The sequence below is a fragment of the Dysidea avara genome, chromosome 8 (genome assembly GCF_963678975.1).
Source record: "Dysidea avara chromosome 8, odDysAvar1.4, whole genome shotgun sequence".
Taxonomy (NCBI): domain Eukaryota; kingdom Metazoa; phylum Porifera; class Demospongiae; order Dictyoceratida; family Dysideidae; genus Dysidea; species Dysidea avara.
This window is the reverse complement of record NC_089279.1, coordinates 16,227,128-16,246,838: the sequence shown is the minus strand read 5'-3', so window position 1 is coordinate 16,246,838 and position 19,711 is coordinate 16,227,128. Positions and strand designations below refer to the sequence as shown.

The 19,711-nt window shown below is 37.6% G+C and overlaps 1 protein-coding gene across 1 annotated transcript in view; it reads left to right on the top strand.

Annotated features, from left to right (window-relative positions):
- LOC136264793 (uncharacterized) overlaps positions 1-19,711 on the top strand; it is a 306,221-nt gene that overhangs the window by 61,177 nt on the left and 225,333 nt on the right. Inside the window, exons 8-10 of the mRNA XM_066059562.1 lie at positions 1,109-1,234; positions 1,284-1,389; positions 15,706-15,872. Of these exons, the coding sequence (XP_065915634.1) occupies positions 1,109-1,234; positions 1,284-1,389; positions 15,706-15,872 (399 nt within the window). The remainder of the gene's footprint in view (positions 1-1,108; positions 1,235-1,283; positions 1,390-15,705; positions 15,873-19,711) is intronic.

Below are 19,711 nucleotides of genomic sequence, written 5' to 3'. Positions count from 1 at the left end.
TTTTTGGATTGTGATAATTTTAGTTACGTATATTCTGTAAGAGGCTGACTTTGCACTACACTAACAGTTATGCGAATACAATGTTGTAATGCACATTGGCATGCAATTCGAACAGAGATACAGTGTCAGTAGAGCTGCTTACCTAGGTGAGGGTTACCTGCAATCTGTCATCTTCCTTTGGGAAATTATTAATGACCGCTTCATCAATTTTGGGATGTCAGCTTTGGTCAATGGAGTGTCATTGAATTTCTTGACATCTTCGCTGAAGTAGATGTCACAATTTTGCTCATGGATATTGGCTACACACTGACGCTTCTGATGTGGTGAATCAGCCAACGCATTTATTTAATTTATTAAAGCTTTACAGCACAAATGCTGAAGGTCTGTAGGACACCTGGTCCTACAGCCTGCTCAAAGACATTAGATACAAAGACATTGGCTACATAAAGTGTGTTTGAAAAGTTGCAGAAAGGAGAAAAAATCCATGACTGGACCTAGGTAGCCTCGAACCTGCAGCCATCCAATTTACGCTCAAACGCTTATAGGTGTCTACAAGGTGGTCAGGATGTTTTCTCCTTGTTATTTTCATGTAATTATATCCATTTAGTTAATCTGGGGTCTGGGATGATTCTTTGCCTTCACTGGTGAGATGGTTCTTTCATCCTCCTCCACTTCCCCGTTGGTCCTGTAGTAGAGAGTTGTCCTTCAGATATCATTGCAGTACACTTGTTTGCGTTCTTCTTTCCACTTCCTTTTTAATTCTAGGCATGTCTCTTGTAAATGTAGATCATGCTATCGCTTGAGTGGTCCTACTACTCTTAACACCCGATACACATGTTGACTGTTGCGCATGCATGAACTCTGATGTTCACTCATCACTCTGGTAAATACCCAATGGATCACTATTGTAATTGCAAAGTGCATACATATATGATTTGTTTCAGTGTTGTTTTGTTGTAATCCCAGCGGAATTTAAGATTTCCATTTTCCATATACTTGTGCACATTTTAGTGTGATATTGTCAGTCAAATGCTAATGTTGTTTATTTTTGGTTTAGTTGTATGCTATTACCATAAAACAGTGGTACTTAGTCCCTAATTGTCTTTAGGTTATTTTACATCATCATTCACAAGAAGCCAAAGAATTAGAATCTACTACTACTCACTTGAACTATATTGAAACAGTTGACTCTGTCTTACATGAGATGCCTTGGATAATTGTGAAAGAATACAAGGTACAGATGACAATTATTTATAAATTAGCTGTCGCAATCTGTTTTATAGAAAGATGGTCCAAATTTTGATTGGTCAGGAGTGAAATCTATTTGCGAGAGAGTTGTTAACAAAAGAAATGCTAACTTTGTCTTGGAGCTAGTTCATGGAAATGCTGGTACAGTAGTTATAAATATGTATATATGTATATCATAGTACTGTATAGTAGGGATCACAGATGTTTGGGTCTTTATGGCTAAAAAAAAATCATCCAAAAACCAGCTTTACAATATCATCCTGGAGTATTGGTTAGGTATACCAAACCCAAAAGCGTCTTTAGTACAACCGTAAATGCTCTCAATAGATTGTTATGAATTTTTAAAAACAATTATTCAATGAAATTTTCTACTAACTGCCTGCCTACCTACCTGCCTGCCTGCCTGCCTGATGCCTTCAGGCAAGCGTAACTCAATAATGGGTAAGACTACGGGCTTGATTTTTTCACTATTTGACATTGCTTTGTCCCGAGATGTGCGTTTTGGCATACTGCAGTGTGTACAATGCATGCATCATGGACTTACTTTTGTTCTCCTTTGTGTCTCATTTCTTTCTGCTGACTGCCCAAGGTGTCAATTAGCGGTAGCATGATGCATGACTTCCTGTTTGTAAGCAGGAGTCATCCATATTTTCCACGGTAACTGGATTGATTGCATGAGCACTTCTGATACTGTTTCTTCGTTTGTAGCACAGTGTAACGGGCTTAAGGCGAAGCATAATGACCACTTCACTTTCGAGCAAGTAATTGATAACTGGGGCGTGTGTTCAGATGAAAATATTAACTCTGGTGCCATCCTTTTCTTTGATGCGGTATGAGCAGGTTCACCAGTCATAATGATGTTACAAAAGAAGTAAACAAACAAGTATAAGGAAAAATTAGGAATTTAAGTTCAAATAGGGATCGGGAAACAAGGTAGGGAAACAAGGCAGGTCGCCTACATCTGCAGATATACTAGCGAACATTTAATCCCTAATTCAGTCATGGGTATAGCTAGACTGAAGTAAATGTGGGGCTTAAATATACACCTGTATTTGCAGGTGTAGGCAACCTCCCTTGTTTCCCCGTTTTTTTTTTCTATGATCAAAAACAGCCAAGCTGTAAAAAAAGGTGCGGCCCCCAGAAAGGCCATGGTGAAAAAAGATGTGAAATCCAAGGTGGTGGCCAAGAAATGGCTGTGATGGTACGTTAATGGTTAAATTTTAATAACGACATTTCAGGTGAATTTGGTGCCAAGACCAAGCGGCACAAAATTCACCTGAATTGTCGTTATTAAAATTTAACCATTAACCTACCATCACAGCCATTTCTTGGCCGTCACCTTGGATTTCACATCTTTTTTCACCATGGCCTTTCTGGGGGCCGCACCTTTTTTTTTACAGCTTGGCTGTTTTTGATTAGATATCACTTCTTTTTGTATTTGTATACTGCAAAGCCAGCCTATGCCTGGCTTTGGGGCATTTTTAACCCATGTGTTTTTTTCTTTACCACAGGAAGAAGAAAAGAACTTAAAGAAGATTTTTAATACTTCAATTATTTTTGATTTTATTAGTAATTATACAAATTATATACATATATTTATTACATGCCCATTATTCCCCACAGGATATTTTTTTTGCAGCTGATCTCTCTACTGGGTGACTTGAAATGTAGCTGAACTATATACAGGATGGTTTCTTTTTGTAGCTGAACTCTCTACAAGGTGACCTCTTCTAGCTGGTCTCTCTACAGGGTGATTTGTTTCTAGCTGAACTCTCTACAGGTGACTTGCTTGCAGCTAAACTCTCTACATGGTGGTTTCTTTGTACCTGAACTCTCTACATGATGGTTTCTTTGTAGCTGAACTCTCTATAAGGTGCCTTTGTCTAGCTGAACTCTCTACAGGGTGACTTCTTCCAGCTGATCTCTCTACTGGGTGATTTGTTTCTAGCTGAACTCTCTACAGGTGATTTGTTTGCAGCTAAACTCTCTACATGGTGGTTTCTTTGTAGCTGAACTCTCTACATGATGGTTTCTTTGTAGCTGAACTCTCTACAAGGTAACTTCTTCTCTACAGGGTGATTTGTTGTAATTGAATTCTCTACAGGGTGGTTTGTTTGAGGCTGAACTCTCTACATGGTGGTTTCTTTGTAGCTGAACTCTCTACAGAGTGATTTGTTTGCAGCTGAACTCTCTACATGATGGTTTCTTTGTAATGGATCATGAACACTCTACAAGGTGACTTCTTCTAGCTGATCTTTCTACAGAGTGAGTTGTTTGTAGCTGAACTATCTACAAGGTAACTTCTTCTAGCTGATCTCTCTACAGGATGATTTGTTTGTAGCTGAACTCTCTACAGGTGATTTATTTGTAGCTGAACTATTTATGTGGTGGTTTCTTTGTAGCTGAACTCTCTACAAGGTGACCTCTTCTAGCTGATCTTTCTACTGGGTGATTTGTTTGTAACTGAATTTTCTACAGGGTGATTTGTTTGCAGCTGAACTCTCTACATGGTGGTTTCTTTGTTGCTGAACTCTCTACAAGGTGAATTCTTCTACCTGATCTCTCTACAGGGTAATTTGTTTGTAACTGAACTCTGTACAAGATGCGTTTTTGTAGGTGATCTCACTGCAGGTTGATTTGCTTATAGCTGAACTCCTTGCATTGTGTCTAGTTTCTAGCTGATCTCTCTACAGGGTGATTTGTTTGTAGCTGATCTCTCTACAAGTTGATTTGTGCAGGGGCGGATCCAGGAGCTGGCAAGGGGAGGGGCACAAACAGGGTAAGTTGTAGGTGGTTGGGGAGAGCCAGATTCTCTAGTTCAGTGCTAAATTTTTGAAACAGTAAATTATCGCCTATTAGTAGTGTCTCACTACAAATTTTTTCCATTTTTGGCCTTTTCAGATGGTTGTGAAGTCTTAAAAGCTGTTTACAGCAACACGATAATTATTTTTAGAGGCGCTTAGTACGGACGAAGGTGCTAGGTGACTATTTTAGTTTCGTTTGCTTTGGTTTCAGGTGAATTTGTAGTAAAATGTGCATATTTTCATGAGTTGATAAACTGATCTTGGCCTGACATTAAGTTTAGCAGCTATTTTAATCAGAAGCATGGCTGGCTCCTCCACAATTTGAGGTGGGGGGGGGCATTTGCCCCAAATGCCCCATCCTGGATCCGCCATTGTTGTGTGTAGCTGATCTTTCTGCAGGTTGATTTTTTAGCCTATCTCACTACAGGGTAATTTGTTTGTAGCTGAACTCTCTATAAGGTGATTTGTTTGTAGCTGATCTCTCTGCAGGTTGATTTGTTTTAGCTGAACTCTCTACAGGGTGATTTGCTTGTAGCTGAACTCCTTACATTGTGTCTAGTTTCTAGCTGATCTCTCTACAGGGTGGTTTTTTTTTTTTAGCTGAACTCTCTACAGGGTGATTTGTTTCTAGCTTATCACTCTACAGGTTGATTTGTGTGTAGCTGATCTCTCTACAAGTTGATTTGTGTGTAGCTGATCTCTCTGCAGGTTGATGTGTTTGTAGCCGATCTCTCTACAGGGTAATTTGTTTGTAGCTGAACTCTCTATAAGGATATTTGTTTGTAGCTGAACTCCTTACATTGTGTCTAGTTTCTAACTGATGTCTCTACAGGTTGATTTGTTTGTAGCTGAACTCTCTACAGGGTGATTTGCTTGTAGCTGAACTCCTTACATTGTGTCTAGTTTCTAGCTGATCTCTCTACAGGGTAATTTGTTTGTAGCTGATCTCTCTACAAGTTGATTTGTGTGTAGCTGATCTTTCTGCAGGTTGATTTGTTTGTAGCCGATCTCTCTACAGGGTAATTTGTTTGTAGCTGAACTCTCTATAAGGTGATTTGTTTGTAGCTGATCTCTGAGCAGGTTGATTTGTTATACCTGAACTCTCTACAGGGTGATTGTTTGTAGCTGAACTCCTTACATTGTGTCTAGTTTCTAGCTGATGTCTCTACAGGGTGATTTTTTGTAGCTAAACTCTCTACAGAGTTATTTGTTTCTAGCTTATCTCTCTACAGGTTGATTTGTGTGTAACTGATCTCTCTACAAGCTGATTTGTTTGTAGCTGATCTCTCTGCAGTTTGATTTGTTTGTAGCTGATCTCTTACAGTGATATATTTGTAGCTTAACTCTCCACAGCGTGACTTGCTTCTTGCTGAACTGTCTATAAGATTAACTGTTTGCAGCTGAACTCCCTACAGAATGTCTATAATGGAGTAAATAAATTAGCTGAATGCTCTATTAGGGTGACTGTTCTATTAGAGTATCTCGATCTCGCATTTGCTACACGGAGTTGGCTTTCGAATCATAACTCAGTGGTTTGTAATCCAATTCTTCTATACTACTGCAAGGACTTTCAATGAAGATTATTCCAGCTATACACCGATTTTCAGCTCATTGCTCTAAGCGGTTTGCCTAGTAGGCGTGAAAACTAATACTTTTTTATTCCTAAAAATCGATCGCGTAATTGTGACACAGGTTGGGTTTTGTGTCATATCTCCGTGGTCTTTATCTCGATTCCTTTCAAACCACCAAAAGGCACTCCTACGATGGTTACTCCATCTACATAGCAATTTTCAACTCATTCCATGAAGCGGTTTACCCTGTAGGCGTGACAACAAATCGATCTTGTTTTACACGAATAATCGGTCATAACTCCTGAATCATTCATCGGATTTGCACCAAATGTGATGCTAGGATTCGCCTTTGGACTCCCCTTCTGTGTGCAAAATTTCAAGGCGATCGGAGTACGCGTTTGCATTTTATAGCAATTTTTGCAAGTGTGCGAAAAGACGAAGAAGAAAAAAAAAAAAACGAAACTTTGGCCACTCGTATCTCGGAAATGGCTTGAGTGATTTCCTTCAAATTTGGAATGTAGACTCCCCTATCTGGTGGACAACTCTGCAGCAAATTTGGTTTCAATCGGGCTTCTTGTGCGCGCCACACCGTGAGTATATTTACAGGAAGAAAGAAAACGTCATTTTCAACTTCTTGGGCCGTACGACACACTACCGTGTGTCTTGAAGACACTACCGTCAAGACACACGGTAGTGTGTTGTGAGGCCCAAGAAGTCGGCGCGCCACACCGTGAGTATATTAACAGGAAGAAAGAAAACGCAATTTTCACACCTATGTAGCTCTGTGATCCCTTATCCGATTGAAACCAAATTTGCTACAGACGTGCCGCCCAGTTAGGGGAGTCTAAATACCAAATTTGAAGAAAATCGCTCCAGCCATTTCCGAGATACGAGCGAACAAAATTTCGTTTTAATTTCTTCGTTTTTTTTTTCTTCATCATTTCGCATACTTCGCAAAATTCACCATAAAACACGAATGCGTACTCGGATTGGGCTGAAAGTTGGCACACTTAAAAGGTTCATTAAGGCGGATCTCCATACCAACTTTGGTAGGAATCCAATGAACATTCACGGAGTTATGACCGATTATTTTCGTAAAATAAGGTCGAAGGTCTGTCACGCCTACAGGGCAAACCCCTTGGAGGAATCAGTTGAAAATTGATATGTAGATGGAGCAACCATCGTAGGAGTGCCTTTTTGTGGTTTGAAAGGAATGGGGATAAAGACCATGGAGATATGACTCAATATCCAACCTGTGTCAAAATTATGCGATCGATTTTTATGAATAAATAAAAAACTATTATTTTTCTTCTCTACCAGGAAAACTGCTTAGAGCAACGAGCTGAAAATCAGTATGTAGCTGGAATAATCATCATAGAAAGTCCTTGCAATAGTACAGAAGAATCGGATTACAAATCACTGAGTTATGATTCGAAAGGCAACTACGTGCAGCAAATGCGAGATCGAGATACTCTAATAGAACAGTCACCCTAATAAAGCATTCAGCTGCATTTATAATTTACTCAATTATATTACATTGCAAGTTATTCTGTAGGGAATTCAGCTACAAACAAGTCACCCTGTAGTCAGATCAGCTAGAAGAAGGTACCTAATAGAGAGTTCAGCTACAAATAAGCCATCATGTAGAGAGTTCAGCTGAAATAAATCACCCTGTAGAGAATTCAGCTACAAACAAATTGCCCTGTAGAGAGATCAGCTAGAAGAAGTTACCTTGTAGAGAGTTCAGTTACAAAGAAACAATCATGCAAAGAGTTTAGCTGCAAACAAATCACCGAGTAGAAAGTTCCGCTATGAACAGGTCACACTGTAGAGAGTTCAGTTAGAAACAAGTCATCCTGTAGATAGATCAGCTATCAGAAGTCACCTTGTAGAGAGTTCAGCTACAAAGAAACCACCATGTAAGAGAGTTCAGCTGCAAACAAATCACCTGTAGAGAGTTCAGCTACAAACAAATTGCCCTGTAGAGAATTCAGCTACAAACAAATTACCCTGTAGAAAGATCAGCTAGAAGAAGTTACCTTGTAGAGAATTCAGCTACAAACAAATCACCCTGTAGAGAGTTCAGCTAGAAACAAGTCACCCTGTAGAGAGTTCAGCTAGAAACACGTCACCCTGTAGAGAGATCAGCTAGAAACAAGTCACCAGTAGAGAGTTCAGCTAGAAGAAGTTACATTGTAGAGAGTTCAGCTACAAGCAAATCACCCTGTAGAGAGTTCAGCTACAAACAAGTCATCCGGTAGAGAGATCAGCTAGAAGGATCACCTTGCAGAGAGGTCAGCTACAAAAAAATCACCCTGCTTCATCTTTTCTTCTTCCTGTAGTAAAGAAAAAAAATATAGGTTAAAAAAGTCCCAAAGCAGGCCATAGGCCGGCTTTGGGGTATACAAATACAAAAAGAAATGAAATCTAATCCAAAACAGCCAAGCTGTAAAAAAAGTGTGCGGCCCTCTGAAAAGGCTATGATGAAAAAAGATGTGAAATCCAAGGTGGCGGCCAAGAAATGGCTGTGATGGTAGGTTAATGGTGAAAATTTTAATAACGACAATTCAGGTGAATTTTGTGCCAATTGACCAAGCGGCACCAAATTCACCTGAATTGTCATTATTAAAATTTTTACCATTTACCTACCATCACAGCCATTTCTTGGCCGCCACCCTGGATTTCACATCTTTTTTCACCATAGCCTTTCTGAGGGCCGCACACTTTTTACAGCTTGGCTGTTTTGGATTAGATTTCATTTCTTTTTGTATTTGTATACCCCAAAGCCGGCCTATGGCCTGCTTTGGGACTTTTTTAACCTATATTTTTTTTCTTTACTACAGGAAGAAGAAAAGATGAAGTAGATGTACTTTAAATATTTTATCAGTAAATGTACAAATTATATATATGTGACCGGATTTGCAAAAAGGGGTCTTCCACACACATCCAATTTATGAACTTTGGCAGTTCATAATGTCAGATAGGAAAATAGTATTGCCTTGAAATTTGGACAGTGATGAGTAACAACATAGGTTAATACATGAACAAAATTTCAGGTTAGTATCTTCTTTGAGCACAAAGTAATGGTGATTCAAGTTCATAGAATTGGATGTGTGTGGAAGACCCTTTTTCGTAAATCCGGTCACATATAATACATATGTGACCGGATTTGCGAAAAGGGGCCTTCCACACATCCTATTTGCCAACTTTGACAATTGATAACTTCAGATTGGAAAGAGCTATTGCCTTGAAATTTGGGCAGTGGTGATTTCTTTGCAGCTGAACGCTCTACATGATGGTTTCTTTGTAGCTTAACTCTCTACAAGGTAATTTCTTCTAGCTGATCTCTCTACAGGGAGATTTGTTTGTAGCTGAACTATCTACAAGGTAAGTTCTTCTAGCTGATCTCTCTACAGGGTGATTTGTTTGTAGCTGAATTCTGCACAGGTGATTTGTTTGCAGCTGAGCTCTTTACGGTTTCTTTGTAGCTGAACTCTCTACAAAGTAACTTCTTCTAACTGATCTTTCTACAGGGTGATTTGTTTGTAGCTGAACTATCTACAAAGTAATTTCTTCTAGCTGATCTCTCTACAGGGTGATTTGTTTGTAGCTGAATTCTGTACAGGTGATTTGTTTGCAGCTGAGCTCTTTACAGAATGGTTTCTTTGTAGCTGAACTCTCTACAAGGTAACTTTTCTAGCTGATGTCTCTACAAGGTGACTAATTTGTAGCTGAACTCTCTACATGGTGGTTTCTTTTTGTAACTGAACTTTCTACAAGGTGACTTCTTCTAGCTGATCTTTCAATAGGGTGATTTGTTTGTAGCTTCACTCTCTACAAGGTAACTTCTTCTAGCTGATCTCTCTACAGGGAGATTTGTTTGTAACTGAACTCTCTACAGGTGATTTGTTTGTAGCTGAATTCTGTACAGGTGATTTGTTTGCAGCTGAGCTCTTTACAGAATGGTTTCTTTGTAGCTGAACTCTCTAAAAGGTAACTTCTTCTAACTGATCTTTCTACAGGGTGATTTGTTTGTAGCTGAACTATCTACAAGGTAATATCTTCTAGCTGATCTCTCTACAGGGTGATTTGTTTGAAGCTGAATTCTGTACAGGTGATTTGTTTGCAGCTGAGCTGTTTACAGAATGGTTTCTTTGTAGCTGAACTGTCTACAAGGTAATTTCTTCTAGCTGATCTCTCTACAGGGAGATTTGTTTGTAGCTGAACTCTCTACAAGGTAACTTTTCTAGCTGATGTCTCTACAAGGTGGCTAGTTTGTAGCTGAACTCTCTACATGGTGGTTTCTTTGTAACTGAACTTTCTACAAGGTGACTTCTTCTAGCTGATCTTTCAATAGGATGATTTGTTTGTAGCTTCACTCTCTACAAGGTAACTTCTTCTAACTGGTCTTTCTACAGGGCAATTTGTTTGTGACTGAATTTTCTACAGGGTGATTTCTTTGAAGCTGAACTCTCTACATGGTGGTTTCTTTGTAACTGAACTCTCTACAAGGTAATTTCTTCTAGCTGATCTCTCTACAGGGAGATTTGTTTGTAGCTGAACTCTCTACAGGTGATTTGTTTGCAGCTGAACTCTCTACATGATGGCTTCTTTGTAACTAAACACTCTACAAGGTGACTTCTTCTTGCTGCTCTCTCTACAGGGTGAATTGTTTGTACCTGAATAATCTACAAGGTAACTTCTTCTAGCTGATCTCTCTACAGGGTGATTTGTTTGTAGCTGAATTCTGTGCAGGTGATTTGTTTGCAGCTGAGCTCTTTACAGAATGGTTTCTTTGTAGCTGAACTCTCTACAAGGTAACTTCTTCTAACTGGTCTTTCTACAGGGCAATTTGTTTGTGGCTGAATTTTCTACATGGTGATTTCTTTGAAGCTGAACTCTCTACATGGTGGTTTCTTTGTAACTGAACTCTCTACAAGGTAACTTCTTCTAGCTTATCTCTCTACAGGGAGATTTGTTTGTAGCTGAACTCTCTACTGGTGATTTGTTTGCAGCTGAACTCTCTACATGATGGTTTCTTCGTAGCTGAACTCTCCACAAGGTAACTTCTTCTAGCTGATATTCTAGCTGATCTCTCTACAGGGAGATTTGTTTGTAGCCAAACTCTATATAGGTGATTTCTTTGCAGCTGAACTCTCTACATGGTGGTTTCTTTGTAGCTGAACTCTCTACAAGGTAATTTCTTCTAGGTGATCTCTCTACAGGGAGTGTTGTTTGTAGCTGAACTCTCTACAGGTAATTTGTTTGCAGCTGAACTCTCTACAAGGTAACTTCCTCCAACTGATCTCTCTACAGAGAGATTTGTTTGTAGCTGAACTCTCTACAGGTGATTTGTTTGCAGCTGAACTCTCTACATGATGGTTTCTTTGTAGCTGAACTCTCTACAAGGTGACTTCTTCTAGTTGATCTTTCTACAGGGAGATTTGTTTGTAGCTAAACTCTCTACAGGTGATTTGTTTGCTGCTGAACTCTCTACATGATGGTTTCTTTGTAGCTGAACTCTCCACAAGGCAACATCTTCTATCTGATCTTTCTACATGGTGATTTGTTTGTGGCTGAACTCTCTACAAGGAAACTTCTTCTAGCTGATCTCTCTACAAAGAGATTTGTTTGTAGCCAAACTCTCTACAGGTGATTTCTTTGCAGCTGAACTCTCTACATGGTGGTTTCTTTGTAGCTGAACTCTCTACAAGGTAATTTCTTCTAGCTGGTCTCTCTACAGGGAATTTTGTTTGTAGCTGAACTCTCTACAGGTGATTTGTTTGCAGCTGAACTCTCTACATGATGGTTTCTTTGTAGCTGAACTCTCTACAAGATAACTTCTTCTAGCTGATCTTTCTACTAGGTGATTTGTTTGTAGCTGAACTCTCTGCAAGGAAACTTCTTCTAGCTGATCTCTCTACAGGGAGATTTGTTTGCAGCTGAACTCTCTACATGATGGTTTCTCTGTAGCTGATTTCTCTATAAGGTAACTTCTTTTAGCTGATGTCTCTACAAGGTCACTAGTTTGTAGCTGAACTCTCTACATGATGGTTTCTTTGTAACTGAACTCTCTAGAAGGTGACTTCTTCTAGCTGATTTTTCTAGAGGGTGATTTGTTTGTAGCTGAACTCTCTACAAGGTAACTTCTTCTAGCTGATCTCTCTACAGGGAGATTTGTTTGTAGCTGAACACTCTACATGATGGTTTCTTTGTAGCTGAACTATCTACAGTTTCTTTGTAGCTGAACTCTACAAGGTGATTTCTTTTAGCTGAACTATCTCTTTCCATAGTTGCATGAACTCCCTACAAGGTAACTTCTTTTAGCTGATCTCTCTACAGGGTGAATTGTTTGTAGCTGATCTCTCTACAGGGTGAATTGTTTGTAGCTGATCTCTCTACAGGGCAACTTGTTTGTAGCTGATCTCTATACAGGTTACTTGTTTCTTGCTGATCTCTTGAATTCTCTTCAGGGTGACTGCTCTATTAGGGTGACTGCTCTATTAGAGTATCTCGATCTCGCACTTGCTGCACCAAGTTGGATTTCGTGTTATAACTCCGTGGCTTTAAGTCTTATTCTTCTACGCCATTGAAAAGCCTTTCTAAGATGATTACTCCATCTATACAGTGATTTTCAAAGCATTACCCCAAGCGGTTTATCTGGTAGGCGTGGCAAGTAGTAGTTTTTATTAGCTAATCTCAATTGAGTAATTGTTATACACTGTTGGTTTTTTCGTGGTATCTTCCTGGTTTTTAGCTCGATTTCTTTCAAACCACAAAAGGTTTGAGGTTCAATAGTTAACCTATTCATCCACCGATTTTCAGCTTCTTCCCATACGCGGTTTACCCTGTAGGCGTGACAACATATTGGTGTTATTTTTCGTGAATAATCGCTCATAACTCTTTCCCTGTTTGTCGTATTCCAGCCAAAGTTGGTACAGTGATGCGCAGTTATACCCCCCTTCAGTGTGCCAAATTTCAAGGCAATCGGATATTGCGTTCGCGTTTTATAGCAGTTTTTGTAAGTGTGCGAAAAGAGGAAGAAAAATAAGAAGAAAAAAACGAAGAAACTAAGCCAATTGTTGAAGTTGCATATCTCGGGAACTCTTGATGCGATTTCGCTCAAATTTGGAATGTGGAGTGCTGAAGGTGGAGGGAGTTTCCATAGTAAAAATCGTCTTGTTTCATCAAGGCATCACAGAGCTACGGAGGTGTGAAAATTGCGTTTTCTTTCTTCCTGTCAATATACTCACGGGTGTTGCGCGCCGGCTTCTTGGGCCTCACAACACTCTACCATGTGTCTTGATATATATATACAGTTTTGGGCAAGTTACTTTTTAAAAGTAACAAGTTACATATTGCATATTACTTGAAGCTAAACTATTTAGTTACAGTTACAGATTACCCATAAAGTAAAGTAGCTATAATAATATTACATATTATATTACTTTGTGTCCACAGCCTTAAGCTGCCACGTGTGAAACTACCACCTTATCATGTGACATGATCGCGATGTTGGGTAATGTGCAAATCTTGGTTATAAGTAAGAAGCTGGTGAATAAGCTTCATTCAGTAGGCTTCGTTACTTCGTTGTGGCTAGGCATTACTCACACTGTTAAAATGAGGTGTTACAGGTACACCCATCGTAAAGGTGCTCATGTACACCCATGGTATTTACAACACCCTAGGGGAGTATTGTAGCACTTGGGGTGTTGTTGAACACCACAAATGTCATTTTACTCCCCAATAATAGCTAAGCCACTGTAAGGGTGTTTGCCTACACCTAGGTATATTGAAACCCACAATTGGATGCTTCTATTGAAAATTAGGTTATAAGTACAGTTTGCTAACTTCTATAAGAGTGACTTTGAAACAACTATATGGTAAGTATAAGGTGTTGCAAATATATTATTGCGTACTGCTAATGTGCTTTGTTGTTGGTAGTCATTGAATATAAATTGAAATCAACATGAAGGTTACTGGAATGCTATAGCAAGCCTACATTTCTTTTCAACAAAATGCCACCATGGAGAGCACTAGAACATCTTTAAAGTGTACCGTGACACCTTTATAGCTATTCCTAGAACACCCTTAGGGAGTGTTGCAATGCCCTTGTAACACCTTTTAGTTGCTCCTAGAGCACCCCTGGGGAGTACTACATCTCCCTTCAAAGGAGTTTAATTTACACAGCAGTTAGAACTCCCCCAAAGGTGATTGGATTACACCCTATTTTTAACAGTGACTCAGTGGATTGCTAATGAGATTAGTAACTTTGTTACTTGTAGTAATAATATTACGTAATATTATATTCGTTACAGTAACTATATTACTTAGGTAACACGTTACATTTGGAAGTAAAGTAACTTTAGTTATATTACTTGTTTTTATAGCGTATTTCGTTATATTACTTAGTTATCACAAAAGTAATAATATTACGTAACACGTTACATAAGTAACGCGTTACTCCCAACACTGTATATATATATATATATATATATACCACACCTGTGATTTAGATCAAAAGTGCCGCGCTGTGGTATATAACTGATATACCATGGCAAACTGTGGTATATAACTGATATACCATGCTTTGTGGCTACGCTTACCATATATGGTGTAACTTCACACATTCCGCAAAATCCTTATCTAAATGGTAAACAAGTCTCTAATAACAAGTGCCTAAATCAGCCAACAATTATTCACCTCAAGAACTGGAACAAGTTTCAAAGAACTCTTGTCTCCTTCATGGATAACTCACTAATCGTGACTATGTGGGTGTGGCACCATTAAAAGTGTAAAACGTCTGATCCATCAAGAATTTCTATTGATTTCCATCTTCAGGAGGTGCTGTTTCACTATAACGTACGATCTATAATTGTTTTCATCTACTGGGGTGTAGAATATAACAGTTATAACACGATTACTCGGGATATGACTGAATATATGCACTCTCACTTGAGTGCTGCGCGCTCTCGTGAATTGTGTGTATATTTTAGTCATATCCCTCGTAAGTGTGTTATAACTATAAAATACGGTACTGCTGTAATGCAACGTCATGTCATGAGAGTGTGAGCAATTCAATGATTAAAGGGCATGGCACTCGTTTCGCTAGCGAGTATTCATCCCAAACAAAACAGGATGAATACTTGCAAGCAAAACAGGTGCCACACTCTTTGATTAGCAAGTTTTTTTAATCTTTTGCACTTGATGTTACATTTGAGCAGTACTATATATATACATATATGTACAGTAGCTACCTTTTTGTCACTGTTTCAGTTATAATTCAATTCAGAATAAATTCCTTGCATTGATAGAATTAATTTGTAGTAAAAGTAAGCACTTTCACTTAGAATGTTTGAAGTAGATTTCATCACAATTTGGAAATTAGTGTTTGCATACTTTTTATTTCTATACCCCTACTAAATTTTAAAATTCATATTTTTTCTTTGCATTGTTATTTAGATGAATTAATTATTAGCATAAGTCACCATGTCACCATTGATATATGTATGTGACTGTCAAATTTTCATCGTTTACTTAATGCTGCTACTGTATGTACGTATGTATGTTCTTTTATTGTTCTTTTATTACAAAAACTTACAATGTAAGTCTACCAGTTACAAACCTGTAAAACTTGGTGTACAGTAGATTTATAATTTCAGTACTAGGAAATGTTATCAAGTTTCCACACATAAAAGCATAGCACAATCTTGTCAGTGAATCACTCTTGCAGCTGCTTCACAATATCGTCTACATATGTAATTTGGTTGGTGCAAACAATTATCTAGCTTTGATGAAAGTTCTTACATGTGTCTGTGACTTGACTTATTCTATCCCTTACTGGGTGCTACTGTAAAGACTGTGTACGCATGGTTTATGAGTGATGTACAGCGCATTGGTTAATGTGAGTGCTTTCTGTCTGTGAGGTAGTGGGTTTGATTCCCCCATGATGCTATATTACAAACCAGGTAAAGTAAACATTTTTTGCTTAAGTGAAACACTGGATTGCAAAAATAATGAACTCAATTCTGCTAAATGTAGTAGTAGCTAGTATAAATTTGACATGTTTTTATGATTTCTAGGTGATGGGAAGACACATTATATCAGGAAACAGCTTTGTGATCCCTATTTGATCATTGCAGTGAATGAAAGATTTAGTGTACTAAATGCTATTTCCAAACTAAGAATGCTCCCACTTGTTCATAATTGTACTATCTTTTTTAATTTCACTGTTGTTCCACCCCCAGAAGTAAGTTTCCAAATATCTGTTAGTAATAATCTAATTCTGTATGTACACATGTTTGCCATACAAACAAGTTACCAGAAAAAACTAGATGATTGATAAATATTTTAAAGCAGTGCTATTTCCAAAAAGTTGAATTTCATTGCTTTAAAACTTTTTACTAAAATGTATGCATAGACCAGGCTCACACCCTGTAACTATCTATGGATAGTAGTGTCTTGGTTTTTAGAAGTAGTAATCACCTTGCTATCAGTTCATCTAATTGGCTGCTTTTGCACTTTCATTTGTATTTTTGACCATCTCAGCAAAAACCCGACTTGTTCACACAATTTCCGAATTTTTTTGTTTTCTCAGCATTATCTGCAGTGTTCAAGGAATGGATCACCAAAGTTTCAGCCTTCTATGGTGAGTAGTTTTAGAATTATAGTGCTAGACTGTAGAAAAGCAAGACAATTGATTTAACAACGACTATACTGAAAATTAACTACAGGTGCTCACATTCGCAGCCATAACTTCCAATTGCATTAGTCTACACCATTGCAATTTGGCTTAGAATGTTCATCATGGATTAGCAAATCAGTCAATTAGCCCTGTAGTCACTTATGCATATGGATATCAAGGCAGTTATTTGAGAAATGACGACAATCTTGTTTATGTTTACCGTGTGGTAAACAAACACACGTCACACGCATACCATTAAGGATACAGAAACAAAACAAAGATTTTCAAACTTTCTGTGAGCAGGCGAAGAAGGTGGTGTATAGTTTTTTTTTAAATTCATAAAACTTATGCATGCTATAAAGAAAAACGTGCAAGCTTTTATTGGGCCATTATTTGGAGAAGGAAGACCCAAATTGATTAAATTTTTCTCAATACGCATGCTTGTGCAAACAAGTCGGTTTTTACTGAGATGGTCACTTTTAAAAGCCTTAAGGCTGGTCTTAGGCTGGTCTGTGGCTAATTTTCTGGCTTGTGTATAACTACCAAAAAAGCAGTTATTTTTGCATTGTAATAATATAGCAGTTTAGTACTGTTATTGAAGGTTATAGAACTTTGCGTGGGCGAGATCAAAGGAAAAAGTGTACTTTAAATTTCATAAAGTACACTCTCAGCCGGCCAACTGCTTCATCGACCACAAAGAGTGCTTTATTGCACTGCAAAGAGTGCTTTATTCGTTCAATAAAGCACACTTTGCGGTGCAATAAAGCACTCTTTGTGGGCAATAAAGCACAGTTGCCCACGTGCCTTAGTGTAGGCTAATAGCCTACGGGGCTCGCGCCAGTACGACTAATCACCCAAGCCGGTGAAGGCTGATAGCCTCGCCGCGCTGAGTGATCAATCACCCCAGCCGATACGAGTTTCACCACTAGATTGCTTTTATAGACATACCTAAATGCTTCGATGATGGGTGGGAGAAGATAACGTTGCTGTTACGTTTGTTAATGTAAACGGACAAGTCCTAGAGATATCACGGAAATACTTCACCATGTGACTCGCAATAGAATCGATTGTGGGTTGCGAGCAAAACCTGCCAAAAGACGCGATGAACGTCTACTATGCCAAACTATGGTGAAATACGCGTGAGTTACTTTGTTAAACTAGTTTGTGTGCGTTCAGGCTGCTAATAGTTCGTGCAACGCTTGTTAATTACTAGTCCTAGTGTATGGTGAAGCTACACGACTAGAAAGTTCCATAAATCATTTAAAGCATAGCCTTGCTCGTGCTATATGAAAAATAAAGTACTCGGCCACGCACCTCGTACTTTATTTTTCATATAGCACTCGCGGCTATGCTTTAACATATACTTAAAAAATGACCATGCCTGAAAAAAAATGGTATAAAGATAAATTTGGTATCATTAGATGCAGAATTTTCTGAAGAACAATATATCCAAAATCCTCTAAAATCCTCTTTTGGGAAAAAAAAAGTTATGGACGTTTGAAGTTTTATGCTAATATAGCGCAACAAGGTATTACCATCCAAAAATTTTAATTTCATGTTTCTAATTATAACTCGAGATGTACACCACATATCTTAATTCTGTTTTGCGTACATGGTTATGATCATGTATATGTACTTATTTGTACACCAGTTGCCATGACAACAACCACAATTATCTAGCGATTTGTATATTAATTAATATTTTATGGTTTTTAGTTTTTTTCATGTCTAGTTTTACATATAATAGCTACTTTTGAGTTTGGTAATAATTTTGTGATAGATGAAAACTCTCGTTAAGCCCAACAATTCAGTCAGTATCCCATTTTAAATAATGTTTTTAAAGTAAGTTACTGCCATTTTTGTGATTTGCATAAGGTTTCATAAAAATTTCTAGCTTCACATACTTCAAAAATTTTTTGGAAATGTTTCTGAAGAAGATAAACATGTATTGGTCTGGCTGTTGAAGGGTTATACCCAGCAAAATGATATCAAGATAAATTTGGTGTCAATAGCTGTGGAGAATGACATACCCAAAAGCCTCTGAAATCCTTTTTGAGGATTTTTTTTACAAAAATTACTATAATTTATAGGAGCATGAATCAGTTATTGAGTTTACAAAAATAGAAGCTTTTTAAACACTTCAACTTTACCTTACATGTACATAAAATTTAAACAAAGTCATTTTTACTATTAGGTAATTCAGAACTGTGCAGCTGCATGTTTGTTTTGTTACAGTTTGCATACATATATAATTATCATTTTCAATGTAAATAGCTACGTATGATTAGAGCCATGCTTTCTCAGTAACAATTTTGTTAGCAATAATTTTTTGGCCTTTTACAATGTTCTCCCCTCAAGCTTTAAGTCCACGATTGACTGACTACTGTTATGACATAATTTAACTTTTTGAAACTGCCACATGTACTGTACCATAATTATGACAGTTGGCATTTAGATTAAACTTTGCTCATGTCTATTATTACAAACGCCTTAAAGCATGGCACAGTTTAGTAAGCATTTATGAGCTCATTCCAGTGTGTAACTTGCAAGTGAACCTGTAATTTAAATACCTCAACATCAATACTTTCACGTTTTCCACCATAATACTATTTAGTGAGACCCAGCCTACATATAGTTACCTTTAGGGCTTATGCACTTTGGCTTGCTCCTTTGTTAGACTGATCACAAGTTAAAATACACAAGGTGAAATTTTCAATTATCATAGTTTATTTCAACAAAGATCAATATAAACATACTTTATCAGGTTTATTATTGAGAGAAAAATAATTTAAAATGTTGGAGTAGCATTATTAGGCCATGCATTACTTGTTGATTTTCTGTTTTTCACCAGAAAATGGGCATGTGGGTCAATATGGCTATAATATATTGCTATAGGCTTATTTTCATACCCCAACTATCTGTATCACTGTTAGTTAACTATATATATATATATATATATATATATATATATATATATATATATATATATATATATATATATGTATACTTATAGTTAAAGCAACACAAGACCAAAATGTTATAAACTACTTCAGATGTAGCTACGTATAGTTGTCCTTTGCGACTGCAGAATTTTACTAGCATAAATGTTAGAAGGTTCATTGCACAATGTTTAAGGATTTCATGACTACAGTGAACAAGGTAGCTGGTATATAAGTGCAGTAATCTTAAAAACTGAACTGCACATGTTCAATCTTTTTGATATACAGAAAAATAATGGTTTGCTACATCTTTGGAAAATACAAGTGGATACTGATGAGATACAAAGGTTTTACAGAATAGTTTGACTATTTGAATGTAAAATATCCACCAAAAATGCCACAGTAAACTAGAGCACAGTTCTAGTGGCAAAGGATGTAGAAATAACAGATATTTAGTTTCCTATA